The sequence below is a fragment of the Larimichthys crocea genome, chromosome X, assembly GCF_000972845.2.
Source record: "Larimichthys crocea isolate SSNF chromosome X, L_crocea_2.0, whole genome shotgun sequence".
NCBI classification, from domain to species: domain Eukaryota; kingdom Metazoa; phylum Chordata; class Actinopteri; family Sciaenidae; genus Larimichthys; species Larimichthys crocea.
This window is the reverse complement of record NC_040020.1, coordinates 23,779,565-23,800,997: the sequence shown is the minus strand read 5'-3', so window position 1 is coordinate 23,800,997 and position 21,433 is coordinate 23,779,565. Positions and strand designations below refer to the sequence as shown.

Here is a 21,433-nt window from a genome sequence, read left to right as displayed (position 1 = left end):
AGAAATAAGGTAAAATGATTACAGATGATTAACAAGCTACTGTTTTGAGCAGTAGCTGGTTCGCTTCTGTGTTTGGAACAAAAGAATCTGATGAGACGAGACGAGATGTTTGGTCATCACTGCACTGAACCTGGACCTGAATGTGAAATGCCTGCCCATAGATACACACAGGCTTAGTACATATGTATTTAACAGAATGATACCTACAAAGTATTATGAAATATTATACCAATAAACGAATGGTGTTTGCATTATAATTTCTGATGTGTTCTGAATGATGTACAACACAGCACACACTGGCTGTTCATCAGATTGATCAACACATAAAGCTTTGTCCATGTAAAGTAAGACTAAATATGAGTTTGTCAGACCAAAGAAGAAAGTATTATTAACCACCCAGACAAATTTGAATGATTAAAAATATCGACAAGTTTATGAAATTAGGTGTCAAAAAGGGTAAAAATTATTCTCAGACTGTGGGGGCGTGTACGCTGAATATGCTGTAGCCACGCCCACTTGTGGGAGCATCCAAGCAGCAATTTTGAAGAGACTGAAACGTGTCCGATGAGTTTTAAAAAATGACATGACTAACTCCGAGCAAGATGAATTAATCTCTGTCTCTCTGTTAGGGGTGCAGGGGTGTGCTCAGGGTGGCCTTAGTGTGTCATCGAGCCACCCTTTAGGACTGCCCACAAAGTCCTGGACTGAAAACTGGTGAAAAACTGTTTTAACCTTTAATTTCCACATTTCAGTAATATATCGTTCAAAGTCTTTTAACAAGTTTTTAGCAACTACTTTCCAACATATTTCATGTATTTTGAAAGAAATCTCAGAATTGCCTTTGCGAAGACTTTAAACTTCCCTCTTTGCTCTTTCTATACTGTATAACAGAAACTAAAAACCAAAACATCCCAAGCATAACTGTGTGTGCTCCTAAGTGTGCTTGATTGTTTTGATGTGTATAATTGCAAAAAAAACAAAAAACATTTTTAACTTTTTAAATTTAAAAAATATATATATTTTATTGTATTTTTTATTTTTACTTTTGCCTCCCACACTTCTAAAACCAAACCAGACGTCTTTGATATGTGGGATGTGATGACACATAAAGCCAATCTGGTTATTCATATCTCTGATTCTTACACTGCAGTGTGAACAAATAAACTGCATGGCTCACAAAGTAAGCGACAGCCAGCAGTTTTAATTTATGGTGTGACAGTGAGCTTTAGCCCTCTGTAAACTGTGAACAATGAAATGTGTGCATAGGCACCCCTTCGACACCCCTCACAATAGTGGTTTCCTAGGCAACATCGCAGCTCACCTATGCTTATTACTGCCTTGCTATGAGCCGCACGTTCTGGTCACAAGATATTCTTTATTCAGTATTTTTTTCCATCTAGAGCTTGTTAGCAAACATTTATTTATACATCCAGCAGTTAAGGAGAAACATCACTGATTTGGAGACGTGTGTCTGTCCACCACACACTATCTTTTAACCCTTTTCACCAATTCCTGAGAGAAACATCTGTCTCTGTAGCTGCTAAATGCTCCACTATGTTCAACAGCTAGTTGCTAAATGTGTCAGCTGTTTGGTGCTGAGCAGATAGTGTACAGTGGGTCTGTAGAGCTTTATCCCAAAGCTATGGGAGCCCATAGTTATTATGTCAACATATAGATATGTTATATATTTGACATCACACTACCAAAATACATTGAAACTGCTCTTAAATGATCCAACACATGCACACAGGAACCAAGGCAACGACTCTGCTCATTGACCACTAGATGGTAATATTGTACAACAGTGTACAATAGTTTATGTGTCTTCAGATTTTCTTTCCAGCTATTCAGTCATAAGTGATTATACACCTGGGATACAAAATGGATTCAGTTACTTTATGTTCCAGGCAGAAGTGTTGTAAACAGCAGCTGTCCCACAGTAATTATTGAGGTGTTGCACCATAACAGTTGATATCCAGCCAAAGGCTACAGAAACTGATTTTACTGATGATGGGCAAAGTAAACTCTGCTGGAAACATCTTTCTTTCAAGCAGGAAACTAAAAATACTTTCACCAGTGGTGGAATGTAAGTAAGTACATTTACTCAAGTATTACTGTACTGTACTGTACTGTACTGTACTTGAGTGTTTCTATTTTATGCAACTTTATACTTCTACTCTACTCCATCTCAGAGACAAATATAGTATTTTTTTTTTCATTTTGTTTGACAGCTTTAGTTACTAGTGACTTTTCAGATTACAATGTTTTATATACTCTTCCTGTCCTGTGAAAACTATAAATCTCCAAAGATTTTGAATAAGATCTTTCTGATAAATGGAAGGATTAAGTGTTCATTTATGGGTTGAGAAAATTCTCCTAATTCTTAAGATAAATAAACTCTTTAAAAACTCTCCTGGATTTGCTGGAAAACGCATTGTCACAAAGATAAAAACAGGCTGGTTTTCTGAAAAGATTACCTTTAAGAGATACGTGGTTCTCACAGGACAGCCACAGAACAAACATGTGATGATCTGACAGACCATGATGCATTGCTGTACGGTACATAAAGTAGTTCAACATATACATTGACGCAGCAGTAACATTAATCCGAAAACACCATACATAATAGTACCACCATACCACCATGTATGAAGTAAAACACTGACGCCCCTGTCAGAGTTTTTATTGCGTAATGAGCACTTTACTTAAACACACTTCATGTAAATATTACTGATAATGTGTACATACTTGTGGAGGGGGCGTGGTGCATCAGCTCTGTGCCAAAGAACCCACAGAGGCATCAGGCAATGCCACATTGGGTTCTTCGGCACAGAGATACTCAGAGCTATAATGTTTTTCAGTTCTTTTATTTCAGACCACAATAAATCCACACATTGTTCATTCACAGGTGTGCCCTGGCACTGCTCTCCTGAGCCCTCTCCACACCTCTCCTGATGCACCACGCCCCCTCCACAATACGCTTACTCAAATAAGATTTTGAATGCAGTATTTCTACTTGGTGTGGAGTATTTTGACAGTGTGGTATTAGTACTTTCACTTAGGAAGGGGTTTTAATATTGATTGACTGACTTTTATCAGGTACATCAAAGAGAAGCCCAGTAAAAGAAACAAATATATATCTCACCGAGATATTGATTAAATCTGTACATCAAACTAATGTTTCAATCAAAGCCTTGTCTAAGGGTAAATGTTGGCAGTGTGGCCAGTTGTTGTGGAGAGAGTACTGAAAAGAAAGACAGACTGATATTGCCATCCTTAGTTCAATATGTAGCCACCCACGGCTGTCAACAAACGGTGTGTCTCCTACGCGTGTGTGTCTGCATGTGTTCCTGTCTAAATTAAAACCACTGCAAACTTTCTCAAGAAGTCAAACATGCACTTCCCAAAGTGTAGCTAAATGAATGAAGGAAATCCAATCATGCCCATACCTCCAGACACACTCGCACACTTCCCTTCTCTTTAATGTCTGGCATTTCTGTCCAAACAAAATCAAGTGCAGTCTGATCACAGATCTAAACAGCTGCAGTCTCGACCTCCAGATACAGTAACTCAACTCGTGTGCACATTTCAAATGCAACATCGCCATGTGGTGCTGATTTAGTGTAGGAAAGGAAGTAAACAGGCGACAGTGATTGATTGTGAGAACAGTTGTGAGAGTGGAGTGCAAAATGATTTCTATTGGAAAAGTTTATCAGAGACCCTGTGGACCAGCAATGCATAGTGACAGTCAGAACGGACTCACAGGGACTCATAACCTCCACATGAACCTCTAAGACTGAACGTAACATCATTTAGTTAATCATGCATGGCTGCCTGAAACTATAAATCTATTAGTCAGGAATTGATTAGTGGATTGTTTCACAGTGCAATAATCCTGTAAGGATAAATGCTTTCCTTTGACTCTCAGTGCTTCCAAAGACAGTAATACAAATATTTAACAATGCCTTTAGCTATTTCCACAAGACTACAGTCTTTCTCCTAACTCCTGTGTTTGTGTCTGTGCTGTTGCATCTGTACAGTCAGGCCAAATTCTCCCCTTGATTCCATTAATGACACGCTCAAGCATTAGGGAATAATCCCTGATCTTGGCCCTGGTCTGTTGCTCCCGTGGATCTGACCTGCAGTGAGGCCTTCATTCAATTTAAAGACGCTTTCAGTGATAAATTCAGCTTAGTCTGATTGAGATGCGGCTGCAATGTGGGAACAATTATTCTGCGGCGCAATCTCTAAACTACATCCTGTCTGAGTGGTGCCCTGATTAAGGAGGATTGTGCGTCTGTGTAATAAAATTCAGGATCTCATTAAAAATATCTGGGGACTTTAGCCAGAGGAGAGAGAGTTTATGTGTTTCTAAAGTGGGTAACATAGATGTTAAGCAGCTTTTGTTCATTCAGGCTTTTGTCGTTTTTTTTGCTTGTGAATTGTCTTATCAGGACGCAAACAAAAAAGAACAAATAAGGATTAATATGACAATAATGGGGGTGGTCAGCCTTCTGTACTCTGGAAGTACTGTAGCTATAACTGAGTTTGGATATTTCATAATCCAGGACTGATGTTGTTTGATTTCTGACTCAGATCATCCGGACTTCAAATGCTGGATCGTCCCTGCTGAGTACTGAGATGTTTATTTATTTTGCTGTTAAAATAACTATGGTCAATTTAAATACATCATAATGATTGATTCACGTATACTGATACAACACCTGGAGTTGGTACAATAGTACAAAACATGTTGTTAACAGACTGCACTGGCCACACACACACACACACAGTATCTTTCTCTCATTATTTACTTTCCTTTCTGAGGGAAAATGAAAACGTTGTTCAAAAACAATATCTCAGCCCATCCTGTTTTTCTGTCTGCTCAACAAGACAAACCTCCCATACCGCCGCTGCCAACGTTAACATAAAAACACATACTGATCTAGTTCCCTGTTCAACACTGCAGGAGAGTTAGAGAGAGCTGCACTGTTTTACGTAATCAAAAAGGACCCAGGCCAAACAAAACAAGAGAAGACAGAAAGACAACTCTTGAGATTAAGATTTACCTGAAATAATTACATGAAAATCAATTATTATCAATAATACAAACACTACAGTGACATTCACAGACTCCAATGTCCTTCATAGATGTCCTGATAGGATCACTCATTAATAAAACTAGAGTTAAAGCAGTTTAAACTGTAGTTGCCTTAGTTAGTAATAATATTTTACATATGTTTGACATGAGTCCCATAATACTAATAATACATTTCATGCTGTTACTTTATAGAATTTACACTTATTAACAGATGATCTAAATACCATAATTCATCTAAGAACTGAACAACAGCCATGAGTACTAAGCAAACTCCACCTGCTGATGAAGGCCATGGGATGTGGCTAAAAGTTCTGGAAAACTGTATCCTGTGCTAAGACTTTTTTTGTCAAAAAAAAATGAATATACCGATCACCAATATATAAATGAAATGATACATAACGGATACACAAAACATAAATATATTTCCAACAATACATACATCTAAATTGTCACTTTTGGGAGGGGAATGCTTCACACTGTGATCAATGCTTTTATTTTGAAATGCTCAGTGACGAGAGAACAGTTAGATTTGTTTTATACGCTGTCGGAGACGTCACAGATGATTGACGGCAAATTTCAGCGAATCCGGTGTCTGTCCGTGTTTTGTAGGAGCCAATGAGCGTCTGGGATTCATTGTTTGCGGAAGTTGTGTGAAGCTGTTGTCCACGCTCAGGTTAGGACTCAGGTTTGGCTGAAATTGTTACTACAATGCACAGAACACATTTCAATGGATGCCCTTTGACGTTTAATACAGAGAAGAGTTAATAAATGAGTCTTTATGGTTGTTTTTTACTCACGTGGGTCACTCTTTCTAAACGTCCCTTCCTTCATTGGATTCAAACATTTCGTACACCTCACATTAAACCGAGACCAGACTTCTGTGAACCACAGTTTCGTTGCCCGCACTCGCCGAGCTTAGACGGTGGCTCACGCCGACATGAACCCACCGAAGCGGCTCCGCGTCACACAAAATGAAGCGTCGGGAGGAGAGGAGGAGGAGGAGGAGGAGAGGAGGAGGGCAGTGGATGTGGTGAGTGACAGCCAGCAGTGATCAACTCTGGAGGAGAATCTACAGCAGAAGCAGTCTTTGATTTGCTCTGAATCAGGTCTGAACGTGTGAAATTAGGGTGCATCCTGTTGATTTTAGGTTATTACTCGATTAATTATCCCGTGCACCCCTAATTTAAACAGTGTGTCCCCACAGATTCATCACAAATCTGCAGTTACTCATTTTCCAAATGAACCCTGCTCCTGTAAAGTCACTCTCTGTGTTTTTCTGCGTTCAGAGTATTATCATGCCAGTGTACAATGCGTCCTGTTGGCTGGATGAATGTCTGCAGGCCATATTAGACCAAGACTTCACTGGAACCATGGAGCTGTCTGTCTTTGACGATGCGAGCACTGTGAGTTTGTTTGCTTGCATATTATTTACACACGTGAATATGTAGTTTGTCTCTTCTGATATGCTGTGTGTGTGTGTGTGTGTGTGTGTGTGTGTGTGTGTGTGTTCTTTAGGATGACTCCAGGAAAGTGGTGGAGGCTTGGAGGGACAGGCTGGAGGCCAGAGGCATCTCAGTGGTGATATCAGGTCACAACTCTGCAAAACCCAGAGGAGGTCAGTAGACTTTGAGGTTGTTGATCAGTTCCCTGTCCCAGTTGGAATATGTTGTCTAGCCATGGCTTCAAGCAGTTCATTTTAAATGTGATGACAGATAGATAGAATGAAATAGATTTTTTTAGGGAATGAATGGACATAACATATGCAAAGCTTTTCCATTTTGTTCAACAGTGCTGAGTTAGGATTTTGCAAATCTGCAAAGTATAAAGTGTAAAAGAAAAAGAGCATACATCTTCACTAAGTTCAGATTTTTATGAACTTGTATTTCTGCAATAATCCGTCTTTGTTGTGTCACTTTCAAGTATTGTCTTCGTCACTTCTGCTGTCTTGATATTTGCCTGTTTTGTTTTTAGGGGTCCAAATTGTATCTGGGCAGATGGTTTGAAATGTCACCTACTACTCAGACAAAAGAAATGTACTGAATGGCCAGATGGTGGCACTATAACAACAAAATGTAGACCTTGGCCGTGACTTTTAAACCATAAACCTCAGAAACAAAATAATTATTTTTTGATTCTGTGGGTCTAATCCATATAAGCTGCATCCATTTGCCAAGAGATATTTTACATCATTATGAATTTTGTCCAAATCTGTTTGTTCGCTGCTACTCCTAAAAGGAATTTTGATATTCCATCAATTATAAATTATCAAGTATAAATTTTAAACCTAATGCAAACATAAGTCAAAAATGGCCTAAGTTAGCACTTGGTGCACATGTTTGGATGCTAGGTCCGAGCTTCGCTGCAGAGACCTGAGATATTCTACCACAAATACAAAGATGGTTTCTCATAATTAGCTGCATGGATTTTAATGAAAAGTTTATTTTGTTGCATAAACTCACATTTTCATAACTTTCAAAACATCCAAAAAAATCATTTAAATGTCGCCGTAGGTCGTAGAGAGCTGAAATGTTTTCAGCTTATCCACTGATGTGATGATAATATCCAAAATCAGTTAATATTCAATATCTCCACAAGTTTTCATTGAAATGCTACCAGACTCGACACACACATTCTTTGGATAGTAGACATCACATGTTTCGAATGGAGTTCAGTTTGTGAGTCTACAGTGACATTCAGTGTCATACTGTAATTAGAACTGTACACACAACATTTTGAGTGTTGTAAGCTCCTAAGTTTAATCAGGTAAAAGTACGCATGTATGATACTCCCTTGTAAATAGTCAGTAATCTAGTGGTTTAGGAAGTTGCCACTTCTGTGACCAAAGGTTGTGAGTTAGGATCCAAAGGGCAGCATTTAGTAGAGTTTAGGTAAAATACATCCAGACAGGTGGTCCCTATCTGCTGAACAAGGCTGCAAAACACACTCTGAACATGACTTCTGAGTTAGTCAAACCAGTACAGTTTTTTTTATTGTTGTCTTTCAATGAGTGCTCACATAACGCCGCCCCTGTGTGTGATTTTTAGATGGCATGTTGGCATCCCAAAAGCTGAAGAGGCATTTTTAGTACCTCTACTTTGTTTTCCTCTGCAGATAGTAACCCCTCAGTGTAGGCGGAGCTGTCGTCATATCGATGCTATTCCAGCCTTGGGAAACAACACATGGGAGCTTTACTTTGGTCTTGAGAACCTGCGGCCTTTTATTTACAGACCAACTGTAACCTAGACTACATTTACTGCCAGATCGACAACTTCACTGCTCACCTTTTCCTCTGCACCGCTCACATTCACTGTCACTTCCTGCCCCTCTCGCTCAACCACACACTCACTATCTGTTCAAATGTGAAACCCAATTTTTATATCTTCTTCTTCTGCTTGAATGCCTAAAGTATCTGGGGTGTGTAATAGCAACAGATCTCAAAATAGGCTTGTAAATCTTCAACAATTCTTGGCCTTTTTCAGGAGGTCTGTGGAAAACCCTGGATGCCTAGTAGTGCAGTCAGTACGTCACTTTCTCTGAGGATGCAAAAGTTCAAATTCCCAAGTGGCCAAGTCCTGTCTGTCAGCAAAGTGGCAATTCATGCGTGTGATTTGTTTTCTGTTCACGTTTTTCTCTGCAAAACATGTTTGTGCAGAAAAACAACAAGAAACACCAAAACTGTAAGTCTTTAATAATTATGTGCCCATGCTGTGTGTTCTGCATAGGGATTAAAATTAGGCGTACATTAAGAGACCACACCCACACAGTTGTGGAAAACCATCAGTTGGACATCATAGAGCTAATAATATCTGTCACTGGATCTGTCACTGGATTGTTTCATGATCAATCATGGAACAATAATGTTTTACAAAAATAAAACATGATGATCGTTGTGATGGAATACCATGACCTGATATTATTTGGTTTGACATTTTGAAAATGACATGATGTTATTTTTAATGTTGCCACATGTTTAGTGGTTGAATATGATAAGTACTAACACATGGCCAAATGGAAATAGTTAGGCTGCAAAGGCATATACAATTGCAAGAGCAAACACACACACACACACACACACACAAACATAAATACAGACTTTTCTTTTGTCTTTCAGTGGGATATGCAAAGAATAAGGCAATATCTCAAAGTTGTGGACAATACTTGTGCTTTCAGGATGCGGTAAGTGTGTGTGTGTGTGTGTGTGTGTGTCAGACCGAGCATGTTTCATTTCACTGTCCAGATGTCTTCCATAACACATACAGTAGTGAGTCAAAACTAATTAGATCATATTGGTTTGTCCAAATATACAGGCTGTACATAGACACACATTCACACACAGACCTCAGCAGCTCTGTGAATGTTTGACAGACCTGTCAGAACACATGACTGATGAGCTGAGAGCAGCGTTTATTATACATGTGTTTTATGTGTGTGTGTGTGTGTGTGTGTGTGTGTGTGTGTGTCTGTGTCTGTGTGTTCATATGAATGGCAGCTCAATCTTTGCTTGTCTGAAGGCTCAATTGTCAAAACTACAAATCAAAGGCCATCTAAATTTGTGATCTCGGTTCAGATTTATTTCGGATCTGAGTCACACAATCTGTCAATAACTCTTTACGCTGATAGACTGTTGCCAGAATGAGAGATTCAATGAAAATAACATTATCAGTCTATCAGCTTCTTTTTGTTCTCTTGTTCTCTCAGCTTAACACTCTTCACATGCTGCTGTGCCTTTTTCCTATAAAACCTTACATTTCATTTTTTATCGTCATCATTCAAATACTCTTTTGTATTTTGTGTACGTCAGGCATCTTGTGCTTGTTCCCCCTCCCCCTACCTCATTGGTTTTTGGGATTTATGTGAAGTTGCCACTTTAGCTTTCCTTATGAAATCAAGTTATTTAGCTAGCTAGATAACGTCATTATCCATTCATTATCTGTGAACGTTTAGACATATCTATAGACAGACAGACAGACAGACTCACTTCCTCTTTGTGATAGGATACAAACCTTTTAGGGGACGATAATTCTGATACTGAAAAAATAAATCTTCTGTTAGTTATTTTTGTAAACATCTTTTTATTAATCCTCAGATAACCTAGAGAGTCAGCTCATATACAATAAATTAAAGAGGGCAAAGTAAAACCTGAATCAAACTAAACAATTTTTTGTGTTTGAATTTATATTTTTGCACAGGATGATGTCATGTTGCCGGAAAGAGTTTGTCTGCAGTATGAGGCGTCTCTTCTCCACCCAAACTCTGTAAGTTCCCCCTCAAGTATTTTCTTACTCACTTCCTTCCCTCTGTATTGCCCTCTGCCTTCACTCCTCCTCCCCTTCTTTTGTCCTCCCCCTCTTCCCTTTCTGTGCCTCACTCTATCTGACCGATCCCTCCCTAAAACTGAAAATATTCATGTTGTTTTTCATCAGTGAGCGTGTGTGTGTGTGTGTGTGTGTGTGTGTGTGTGTGTGTCCTCAATGCAGTTGGCATGTAAAACAGCGTGAGTATATGGTGTTGATGCTTTCTGTAGCCCGCCAGGTCAGAGGTTAAAGGTCGTGTGTGTGAAGGAAGTGAGGGAGACAGAATGGAGACAGCAGGCTTGATGCCCTGCACAAACAACCTGCCTCTTTCTGTTATGACTCTAATATTTTATGATTCTCTGGTCCACTGTTTTATTTTTCAGTTTTGTATAACTTTATTCAAGCCCCTCTTTATTTCTCATCGACCACTATACTCTGAGGTTTGGCCTGTGTGTGTCAGAAATATCTAAAACTGCTATGTGCCCTAACCCTAACCCTATGATTGCTTATTCTGACTATTAAGTATTATTCTGACAATTATTTTCTTTAAAAAAATGATTAGTCTGGCCTATAAAATGTCAGAAGAATTCTTAAGTTACCAAAGTTAAGATATGTCCTTAAAATTTAATGTTTTGTCAGGAAGACTCCCCCAAACCTGAAAATATTCAGATGAATATCATACAACACAAAAAAGACGCAAAAGTATTCACATTTGAGAAGCTGAAGCCAGTAATCTTTTGGTATTTTGGCTTGAAAATATTTAATTAGTTATTAAAGTTTTATAAAATAAACGTTTTTACTTTGGGAATTCAAACATCGATGTGTTTTTTGGGATGTTAGACTGTTTAAATGTACCAAGGCTTACTCTCAAAACCAAAAGTGTTCCTTGCAGCTTTCTTTAACCCGTGAAAACAAAACGCACCACTGTAGTTACATCTATGGCAGCAATGTTTTACAGAATTTCTGCAAATGTTTCTTCATGCTCATATGTGTTTGTGTTTTCATGATAGCTGATTGGTTGTAAAGTTCAGAGGCTACCAGAAGGATCTACAGAGCGGTACACTCGCTGGATCAACACAATCACCCAGGATCAGCTTACCACTCAAGTAAATACCCACAGCCTGGTACTGTATGTGTGTGTGTTTGGCCCTACATACTGTGTCTGTCTGTAAATGTGTTTGTGTGAATGGGAGAGGTCATGTGCCAGGCAGCAGCCAGGTCAGACAGAAACAGGATGCGTACCTGCCGTCCGCAGTTTCCACGGAAATGTGGCAGCGGACTGGACGGAGGACACGGCATCACTCACGACCTCTCTTTCCCTCTCAGTCCTGCCAGAGGAAACAGGTCACAGTGCCAGCTGTCTGCTGAGGGTAGTCCATAGTGGAAACTGTTGGCAGTGGAAAAGTTCATTTTATTGACTGTTTCTGCTTCAACTGATACTGCAGTAGGCATTTTTATATAAAGTGCTGCACCGCTGCGTGAGAGTTGCCACGTATTAACATTGTTGAAAATAACCGTATAGCAGCTGTAAAAATAAATAAAAAGACTTCCAGAGACGTTTCTGCAGCTTCTGCATTTTAACAGATTGGATTTCATACAAAATAGTTTTTATGGCTCAAAACAGAAAAATGCAGAGCAGGTGGAGCTGGAGTTTCCTGCTGTGGCAGATGGTGAAATGAATGAATATGGAAAGTTATGAATGGTCATCTGCCACGTCCCTCAGCCAGGTCTACTAAACTCCCCAAATCAGACCATTGTAAATAACAAAAGTATGTGACATATAACCCAGCAGAAGCCAGATGAAGGAATAACAATGGCACGAGGTTGCCATAGTAATTATACTCTAGTATCACAGTGCATTGGTATTACTAATGTTGGTGATGTTTTGAATGAACACACATATGTAGATATAAACTACTTTAAGATGTTATGGATGTAAAATCTTTACATTCCACTTTTACAGCGAATTCATCTCCCTTTTATCAGATAAAATTGTCACATTAATCATGAAATGATAAGACAGGCAGTGATATAGTAACCGAAAATACTGGCAGTATTTCTATTTATGCGGAGATGGAAGTGAACTGTTGCTGTCTGAACAAAACACACTGTCACCAAGGATACAAGACAACCTGGACCCACTCGCTCTCTCTCTCTCTCTCTAACACACATGCACACATTCGGTCTGCATAACTCCTTAGCAGACATTCCAGGATATTTATATGATATTAAGTTTCATGGAGCTTGAGAATGAGATCATACATTGATTCTGCAGGCTTAAAGGCAGCTCCTTTTCCTTCCCCTTTTCTTTCTGCACTTTATCTGCCTTTATTTTCAATTTCTGGGTAAAAGAATCTAACTGAGTTAAACCAGAGATTTACTCAGGGTGGTGCTCATTTAACTTGATCCAGAGCTGGAACCTGAGCGTTCATCTGTAGGACATTAGATATGGTTATCCCAAAACCTGCCCTACCCCACTGACTTCTCACATCCACACTGATTCCCTCCCCCTCTTTCTTTCTCTTTCTTTCTCTCTCTCTCTCTCTCTCTCTCTCTCTCTCTCTCTCCCTCCTTCTCAGTCCCCTGGTTTCCCAGAACTCATTCTTATTCCTCTATTTCATGCTTTTGGCCACAGCTTACATCTGCAGAATGTTGCAACATTACAACAGAAGGGAGAGGAGTTGTACGTAGGTGGACACACTCGCACACACACTCACTCACTAGATTCTGTCCAGCTGTTCGACTGGCTGAATCCAGATGTTTTTCACAATTTTCTTCATCTGTGATGCATTTCAGTTATGCAGTAGTATTCCTCTTCAACCGAAAACAGTCACACAAACACACACACACACACACACACATGCACACATATGCGGCACATGTGACGTAGTTGGACAGAGGAACAGATCAACCTGGAATGACCCTCATAACAACATGGCTATGCAAAACACACTTAGACACACGCACAAAGGAAAGGAGGAACAGGAAGGGGTGGGGGTCTGGAGAGAGAAGTGGGCATGAATTTGGTGTAAAAAGGGAAAGAACCATAGAGACCATAATGTGGTCCTGCTACGTTAAAGAGGTTGTGGTTAAAAAGAGAATGAGAGGGCCAAAACAAACTCATTAGTCAAAGATCATGTGCAAGGGGATGGAAGTGTGTATCCTTCCCCTGCACACTTCAGGAAGCACACACTTCTGTAAGAGAGAGAGACGTGGCTGCACTCTAACCTGTTTTGTTTGCAGGATTAGAAGTTAACTTTTGCAAAGCCCCTCTCCATCTGACTGTTTATATAGCTGATGTGGATGTTATGTTCTTTAGCCACGACAAAAAGTTCCTTTATTTTTTATAGTCCAGCTGAAATCAAATACGGTTTCCTGCACAGTGTTGATTACATATCTTAGACACTTGTGCAGGATTTGATTGTGGAAGCCTAAATACAGACTTGTTTGCGTAACATTTAACATTAACATTAGATATTTATATAGATCTAAAACTGTGGTTTCTCTTCTTCTCTTGCTTCTGCAAACTTATTTTAGATCATGGTATCATCACTTTGACAACACACTATCATCAAAACAACAAATGAGAGGTCTTTTAGCTTGTGGTGGCCCAACACTAATAATAATAATTCATATTGGCCTTTCCTTTAAATTGTTTGTTCTGGTTCAGGTGTGATTCTCTCACACAGCACACAATATCTCTGTAAAATAGTGCAAAAAATAGATGTATAACATGAGTTTTCTGTCTGTTTACAGTGATCAATATAGACACTTACTGTGTATTCACACTGTTCTTGTGTCTTAGGTGTACACATCTCATGGACCCACAGTCATCATGCCAACATGGTTTTGCTTAAAGACCTGGTTCCTGAAAGTTGGATGGTTTGACGAGGGAGGCAAGGTGAGAGTTCACATGCAAACTCTTCCCAGAGCTTTCTCACTCTATGTTGGTGTTTCTTTGCCAAGCATCAGTCCATAATTATTTTCTTCATCATGTGTCCGTGTTCATTTTAAATGTCTAAAATGTTACCTTGGTTCAAAACTTCGGATTCATTGCCCAGTGATTCACATAGGTCTGATGTTGCATCCATGACAACTGCTTAACTTAGTTAGAGAAACAATTGACCAGCAAAGCTTAGTAAGCTTCTATGAAAATAGGGACATAGTTTTCCTACATAGATAGCTATATAGTTCCATTCAGGAAAAATGGCAACAGATTGTTGCGGCAGAACCAGAGATATCGTCTGCTTTCTCTTTCCTTGTCAATGGCTGGAGCCTACATTACTCATAATGCAACTCAACCAATGACAGTTCAGTTGGAGATTCAGGTGTGTTAAGACACTAAGACTTTCAGACTTGTAGTCAAATATGCATTAGTCCTCAAATTATCCAGGCCAAAACATCTTTCGATTAGCAATTTCATACACAAAAGAATGAAAATAAAACAAATTCTAGTTAATCGTTATGAATAGATATTTGTATTGAATGCAAAAGAAAAAAAATTATAAACAAGCTAAATGGTAGTCAGTGGGTTCCTAGATTGTATTTTGGCCATTGGGTCACTGCCATTGGTCCCTGGTCTACAGGTTCTGCATTCATATGCTGATATCTGTTTGTAGAGATTACTTTCTACTGGTCTGGATTGGTTGGGACAACCCACGCCTGCCATGCTGTAGTCTAAGAGAGTTCTAAACTCACCCAAGCTATGTTAGCACCTGAAATTTTTAATATAGAAATGCATTATTTATTAATGAGTCACCTCCAACCTTTATCTTCCATTTTCTCTCCAGGGAGTCCCGGAGGACTTACTCTTCTTCTACCACAGTATTCGGCAGGGAGGGGGCGTGGCCAGAGTCGACCAGTGCCTGCTGGTGTACCGTTACCACGAGAAGGCCGCCACACACTCTGTAACCGAGTCAGTCTTACTCAGCTACACACACACACACACACACACACACACATACTTGGTCACAGTGTTGATCCTCCACCTACTCACAGCTGCCCATTGGCATCCCAGATTTTCTCAGGACTCTCAGACACTAATATGGACACACACACACACACATGGACTTGGTTTTCATAATCTTGAGATTTTCAGAATGTTTTTGGAATTCCAGACACTTTCCCAGCATATGAATCGGGAATTTCAACCTGTTTTTTTTCTCTGTGGAATGTTCAGCATCTCTCAGGAATAGGATCTTTGTGTGTGTGTGTGTGTGTGTGGTTGTGTGTGTGTGTGTGTGTGTGTGTGTGTGTGTGTGTGTGTAAAGCACTCCTTTGCTGTAACAAGGTCATATAGTGTCTGCATGTCCCTGCATGTGTGCCTCAAAGTGTATAACACACCAAAGGAGAAGGTCTTTCCTGCTTTCCCTCCCCCAACACCTCCTTCCCTTTTATCCCCTCTTTCCTGTTATCCCTCCTTCCTTCACTCCTTCCTTCCTTCCTTCCTCCCACCATTGCGCCTGACCACTGCTCGTATATCTGCCCACATTGACGCACTCCTTCACCGATCATCCTCCTCTCTGTCTTCATCTATCATCTGTCTATTTCTGGATGTCTATTTCAAGCTCGCCTTGCCTACTTTCCACTCTCCCCCACTTCCTCTCACCCCTTCTCATCACTGCCTACCTACCTACTCTATTTAGTCAAATTAAACCATCACACACACACGCACAGGTAATTGTAGAGGCTATGTCGGTGAGGTGAGAAGTGTGTTAATATGGTGCCAAAGAGTAACTGAGATGAGAAGCTTCTTAACACAGAAAGGCTGTGTTTATAAATGTGAGTGTGTGTATGTGAATCTATACCCCGAGTGTGTGAAAGTGTGTTTGCCTTCTGATCTGCAGGGTATTAGAAGGATGAAGGCTTCAGTATGTGTATACAGCTACAGTTTATAGTAAATCTCTGCCATGTCTTAAAATCAAAGCCTCTACAGAGAACGTACAAAAAAAGCAATCTGGAGACCACCCGTGCTCCATGATGGTGGTGGGTTTGGGTTTGTTTGTCATGTGAGGCCCACTATTAGACTCAGTGAGATGCTCACATCAGGAGATGAGAGTGGAGCTCACCCTGTGTAGTGTAATTACTCAATATCAATACATGCCTGTATCTGTTTGTATGTGGGAGAGCGTGAGGAGGAAGGGGTTAAGAGCATGAGCAGAGCGCGAAGACATATATCTGAGTGTAAAAGTGCGTGTGTGTGTGTGTGTATGTGAGGGCTGTGCACAGCTGTGCATATCAGTCAAAGTGCAGGCAACAGGAAAACAAGCCGATTTAAAACAGGCGTAATTTTTCCATCAACTTAAAAAAAGACAGACTGTATGTAGTTCATTAAAAAATCTGTCATAGTTTTTATGAAATCAATGCTTTTGTAAAATAAATTTAAAGAGAAGATTATGAAGGATTATTTCAATTAATTATGGTTTGGGTCTTATTTTTGTAGTTGTCTCTTTCATTTCTCTCAGTTGTGGTAACATTGTGCTCATAAAAATAACTGCTTGAAAGTGTTGAGATCCGGGATCAAACAGGCTGTAAACGAACCAAACAATTTGAGTCAAATTATCTGAACCACTTTATCTGGAGTTCAAAGTGAAAGTGAGCGCACCTGAAATGTCAGTGATAATCATTCATTGCACAGAAAACCTTAGTTGCTAGGTATACTGTACAGCTATAGCAAGTGGACTATTAAACCACAGAGCTGGTATGTAATCTAATTTTCTCCAGATGACCAGATGTTTACTTAAAACTTGTCTGAACTCTGCTCATGTTGACGAGTTGCCTCGTCAGACATCTTTTTTAGCAAATTCATGATGCCAGATCACAGCAGCTTCTTTCGGTCATTTCAGTCTCATACCTGAGAGAAATGAACTTTAAGAATAAAACCCATAAACTGCAATTATCCTTCATAGAGATTTGCTTATTTATAACCAAGATTTGGATTGATACAACTTTTGGATCATCAACGAGAGGTTGCCAGACAACTAGCAGACTCCAGGAAGTCTCTGCTCCAAGCCAAGAAATAGTTCAGCAGATAACATCCTTAAAACAACAACTCGTCATTTTTACCTTTGGACCAAACAGCAATCTCCATGGCTGGAAAATTAAGCCAACACAGATGTGCCAAAACCTGCAATTCTTCAAACGGCCACTTGAGGCCGACTCCAGAAGTTCAAGACCCGAGGCACCTCGAAAAGCAAAATACAATTGGGACATGAATGCATCTACATACAGCACATACAGTATAACTGTCAGTGTGTTTTTAGGAGCTCTTTTCATCTTTTTTTAGACCAAATGAAACATTATTTTCACAAGAAATCTTACAGACAGCGTTTAATTTTAAGCTTGTACACGTCCTGCTCCTGTGTCAATCTAGATTCTCTCCTTAACTCCAGGGAAACTATTTGGAAGCTGCGAGTGGACTTCCTGCAGGAGAGAGTCCTGAGCCAATGGGAGAGCTTCACCATATGGAACGCTGGGAAACAGGGCCGGAAACTCTACCGATGGCTCAGCCCGGCCAATCAGAAGAAGGTACGTTACTTCCAGCTAGGCAGTCGAATGTGAGGCACCACACGTTTTTTTTTTTCACTGCATTCCACCTGTCAGAGGGTAGAAGTGGTGGGAAATGTTTTTTCTTTCATCACCGTTCTGATTCATTCAACAGGTGAAGGCTTTCTGCGATGTCGATGAGAACAAGATCCAGAAAGGCTTTTACACATATGAGGAATCCAAGGTGAGATCAACCACCGTGGAAGCACAACAGTGTTACTGTGATTCAAATGTGCGCAGGTCATCAAGCCAAAAATAGAAACTTTGTTAACTTTGAAGTGAATTGTATTTCTATAAGTCTGTGTCCAACAATGATATGTGGTTTGTATGTGTGTGTCTCTCTCTCTGTTGATATCCCTCCAGCAAAGACCCAAGCCAAAAATCCCAATTCTGCACTACAAAGACGCCTCTGCCCCTTTCATTATCTGTGTTAAACTGGTAAGCAGAAAGCGTGTTTGTGTGTTGTATGTTTGCTGTTTCTGACCGCCTGTCCCTCAGGTCTGTAATCTAAGTTAACGACATAATGATCAAGGGCGTGTGCCGGGCACAGATGGCAGGCAGGAAATGGGTAGAGACAGCAGCCTGATCTTTGATCACATGATGCTTGTACAAACATCTGATGTTTTTGCCACTGTTCAGTTTTGTACATGTTGTACTCGCATTCTCGCAATACTTATCGATATTGCTGAAGCCCTTTCCCTAAGCTAATGACATTCTCTTTATGATTATTTTTTAAATAACTAATTGTCCATTTACCACCTAGCCAGATTCAGATGTCAAATCCAGAGTGACCCCACCTATGGGGGCTACTAATTGGTCAATTATGGGAATTTGAAGATGTAATCATAGTCAGAGGACAAGGAGATCTGGACTCAATCATTCTCTCTCTCTCTCATTCTCTGACACACACATAAACACCTGGACTCAATCACACGTGTGTTTTATATATCCAGATGTCACATAGTTATAATCAACAAATATACTTTTGAACTTTGTCCATTTTCCGTGATTAATTAGTCTGTGTATAATCTTTGACTTTATTTCAGTACAGTAAAAACACTCAGCAGAGAACACTGTAAACAAGAAGAAGCTTCATTGCCCCTCTCATGTTGTTGTTCCATCTGTAGGACATGACTGGAGGCGTGTTGGAGGAAAACCTCAACTCTTTGCAGCTAAAGGAAGGAAAAGATTACTACCATTTCAACTGATCAGAGTGATGGAGGAGACAAGAGGAGCTCTGCAGCTTTAACACACTGCTCAGAGGAATGCAGGTGATAACAGGAAGACTGAACTGAATACTGGGACAGAAACAATACCAATACAAAGGAAAGAGAAGGTTATACTGTATTTTATTTGTTATTTAAGTATTAAAAGACATTTTTTATGCATAGGAAAGAATGTGAAAATGTTGAAGTTCTCAAAGTTTTACTTGGCAGAGTTGACGGTACGGCTGATAAAGGCACAAAGTCTGGAAACAAAGGGGAACACGGCAACTCAAAGTGTTTTACATAAAAGCATAAAAACACATACCGGGAAACAAGTTACAAATGAAAGAACAGATAAAATGCTTTAAATATAAAATAAATATTGTATATTAATGTAACCAGGCTGATGTGTTCCTCTCTCTTAGTCTCAGTGAGGCCTCCTTTAAAGGTCCAGTGTGTAAAATGTAGGGGGCTTTGTTTACCGAATATGGCAGAAATTAAATATTGTATAATCACCTTAAAATTAGACTCACTATGTTTTTGTTACTTTAAGAATGAGCCTTTCATACGAACGCCGTGGAGTCCGCCACGTTAAACCCTTGTGTTTCTACAGTAGTCCAGAACAGAGAAACTTAACGCTGGCTTTAGATAGAGCTTTTCACCTTTTTCATGTGTGTCATGGCCACTGTAGTAGACAAATTACAGTGGACATAACATGCTTATTTATAAGTTTGTTTGTATGTTTCTAGTCTTTGTGCTAAGCTAAGCTAACCATCTCCTGGCTGTAGCTTCATATGTAACTGACTGGTATTCTTTTATTATTATTATTATTATAGGCAAGAAAGTGAATATGTGCGAACTATTTCTTTTTTAAGCTTGAAGTGACCTTAACCTGACCTGGAGTTGAAAGATGTGGCAAGAAAGAAAAAGTGGAAGGATGATTTGAATAAAATATTATTGTTTTTCTAATCCCGTGTGGACTGACATTGGTATTTGCCAACCTGTATACTTGAACTTGTGTTGAAGTTAAAGGAAGTGAACGGGGGTCAGAGCGTCGGCACAGACGGTTCAGCTTATAAAGGATAGGATGTTTTATGACCAGAATCACTCACTGATTTCTTAACAGTCTTCTCTGGTGCAACCGTGCAAAATCAGATACATGCACACATCTGCTACAAATGTACAAACACGGATACTGCATATTTGTTTTTCTTTCCCTGGGTCTCTTATGAAATCTAAAGAACAATAACCTCTTTAAGAGAGCACAGTTCTGATACATAAACACACACAAAAAGTTTATTTTACCTCATGAAGTGTGGAGTTTTTCTACCCAAAGGTAAACAGACCTTTCCCCACAAAATCTCCCGCAGTGTTTCCTGGGTCGGTGACGTGGTCTGCCTTACTGTAAATCTGGCCGCAGCAGTTTGTAGGGAAGCAGCAAAAAAAAAAAATCTGGAGGGGATCTTTAACCCTGCCAAGGTTTTAATTTCACTACCCTTGTTTGTTATCGTACACTGAACATACAGTTACACAGTGGTGTGAATGCACAGAATCACTGTACCATATTAGAAGTTAGGCTTGAATTCATTGTTTTTGATAAATTGCACAACTGTTTGGGCCTGATTCAGCCTGGGGTTTGAGGTGAAAACCCCAGGCCTCTGCCACCCACAGTACAGTACTGTGTCAGGGCTGAGAAAAATATCACATCCACTTAGCACTCAGTCTCCATCCAGACCTCCCTTCCCTCTCGTTTCTATATACAAACACTTTAACAAGACGATGTCGCAGTAGGGCTGCAACCAGTGATCATTGTTGATTGATCAGATGGTCAGTTTCTTGATTAGTTGCTTTGTGTATAAAGTGAAACAATATTATAAAATATTTATTACATTTTCCTAGAACCCAAATATATTCAGTTTACTGTTACATGAGATACAGAAAGATTTTGGACTTCAGACATGAGAAATGTTTGATTTGTCGATCAATCGGGTGTTCAAATTATCGGTCGCATATCTGTAATTAATAAATTACTGTTTATCCGTGTTACTCTGGTAGCAATGGCAGCAACATGATATGACAGATGTTTTCTGTCAGTCAGTTGGTCGACCCAACACTTAGGTCCAAACTGAAACATCTCAGCAACTATTGGATAGAATGCCATGGAATTATTTACAGACATTCATGTTCCTGGTGACTGAACAACTGGCACGTATATCTTCATAGTTTCCATGACTAATTATAATAATTATAAAAATTTTAGTGATCCGCTGACTTTTCCTCTAGCAACC

The 21,433-nt window shown here is 39.6% G+C and overlaps 1 protein-coding gene across 4 annotated transcripts; it reads left to right on the top strand.

Annotated features, from left to right (window-relative positions):
• Positions 1-2,070: 2,070 nt before the first annotated feature.
• b3gntl1 (UDP-GlcNAc:betaGal beta-1,3-N-acetylglucosaminyltransferase-like 1) lies at positions 2,071-19,946 on the top strand. 4 transcript variants are annotated; one of them, XM_019261575.2, is made up of 12 exons: positions 2,071-2,090; positions 6,388-6,504; positions 6,617-6,716; positions 9,213-9,277; positions 10,291-10,356; positions 11,406-11,501; positions 14,201-14,296; positions 15,186-15,310; positions 17,787-17,922; positions 18,056-18,124; positions 18,304-18,378; positions 19,068-19,946. In XM_019261575.2, the coding sequence occupies exons 2-12, from the start codon at positions 6,397-6,399 to the stop codon at positions 19,146-19,148; spliced, it is 1,017 nt and encodes a 338-aa protein (XP_019117120.2). In that variant the 5' UTR covers positions 2,071-2,090; positions 6,388-6,396; the 3' UTR covers positions 19,149-19,946. The 4 variants fall into 4 exon arrangements, with proteins under 4 accessions (XP_019117120.2, XP_010740308.3, XP_027138138.1 ...); XM_010742006.3 differs by lacking the exon at positions 2,071-2,090 and adding an exon at positions 5,677-6,131; XM_027282337.1 differs by lacking the exon at positions 2,071-2,090 and adding an exon at positions 5,747-5,774.
• Positions 19,947-21,433: the final 1,487 nt, after the last annotated feature.

What these genes read in the sequence shown, in the direction of transcription:
- b3gntl1 (XM_010742006.3), top strand. Translation starts at nt 6,039, where the DNA reads ATGAACCCACCGAAGCGGCTCCGCGTCACACAAAATGAAGCGTCGGGA. An exon ending in CTCTGCAAAACCCAGAGGAG is followed by an intron (nt 6,717 to 9,212) that starts GTCAGTAGACTT and finishes TTTGTCTTTCAG; the next exon opens with TGGGATATGCAAAGAATAAG. An exon ending in AGGATCAGCTTACCACTCAA is followed by an intron (nt 11,502 to 14,200) that starts GTAAATACCCAC and finishes CTTGTGTCTTAG; the next exon opens with GTGTACACATCTCATGGACC.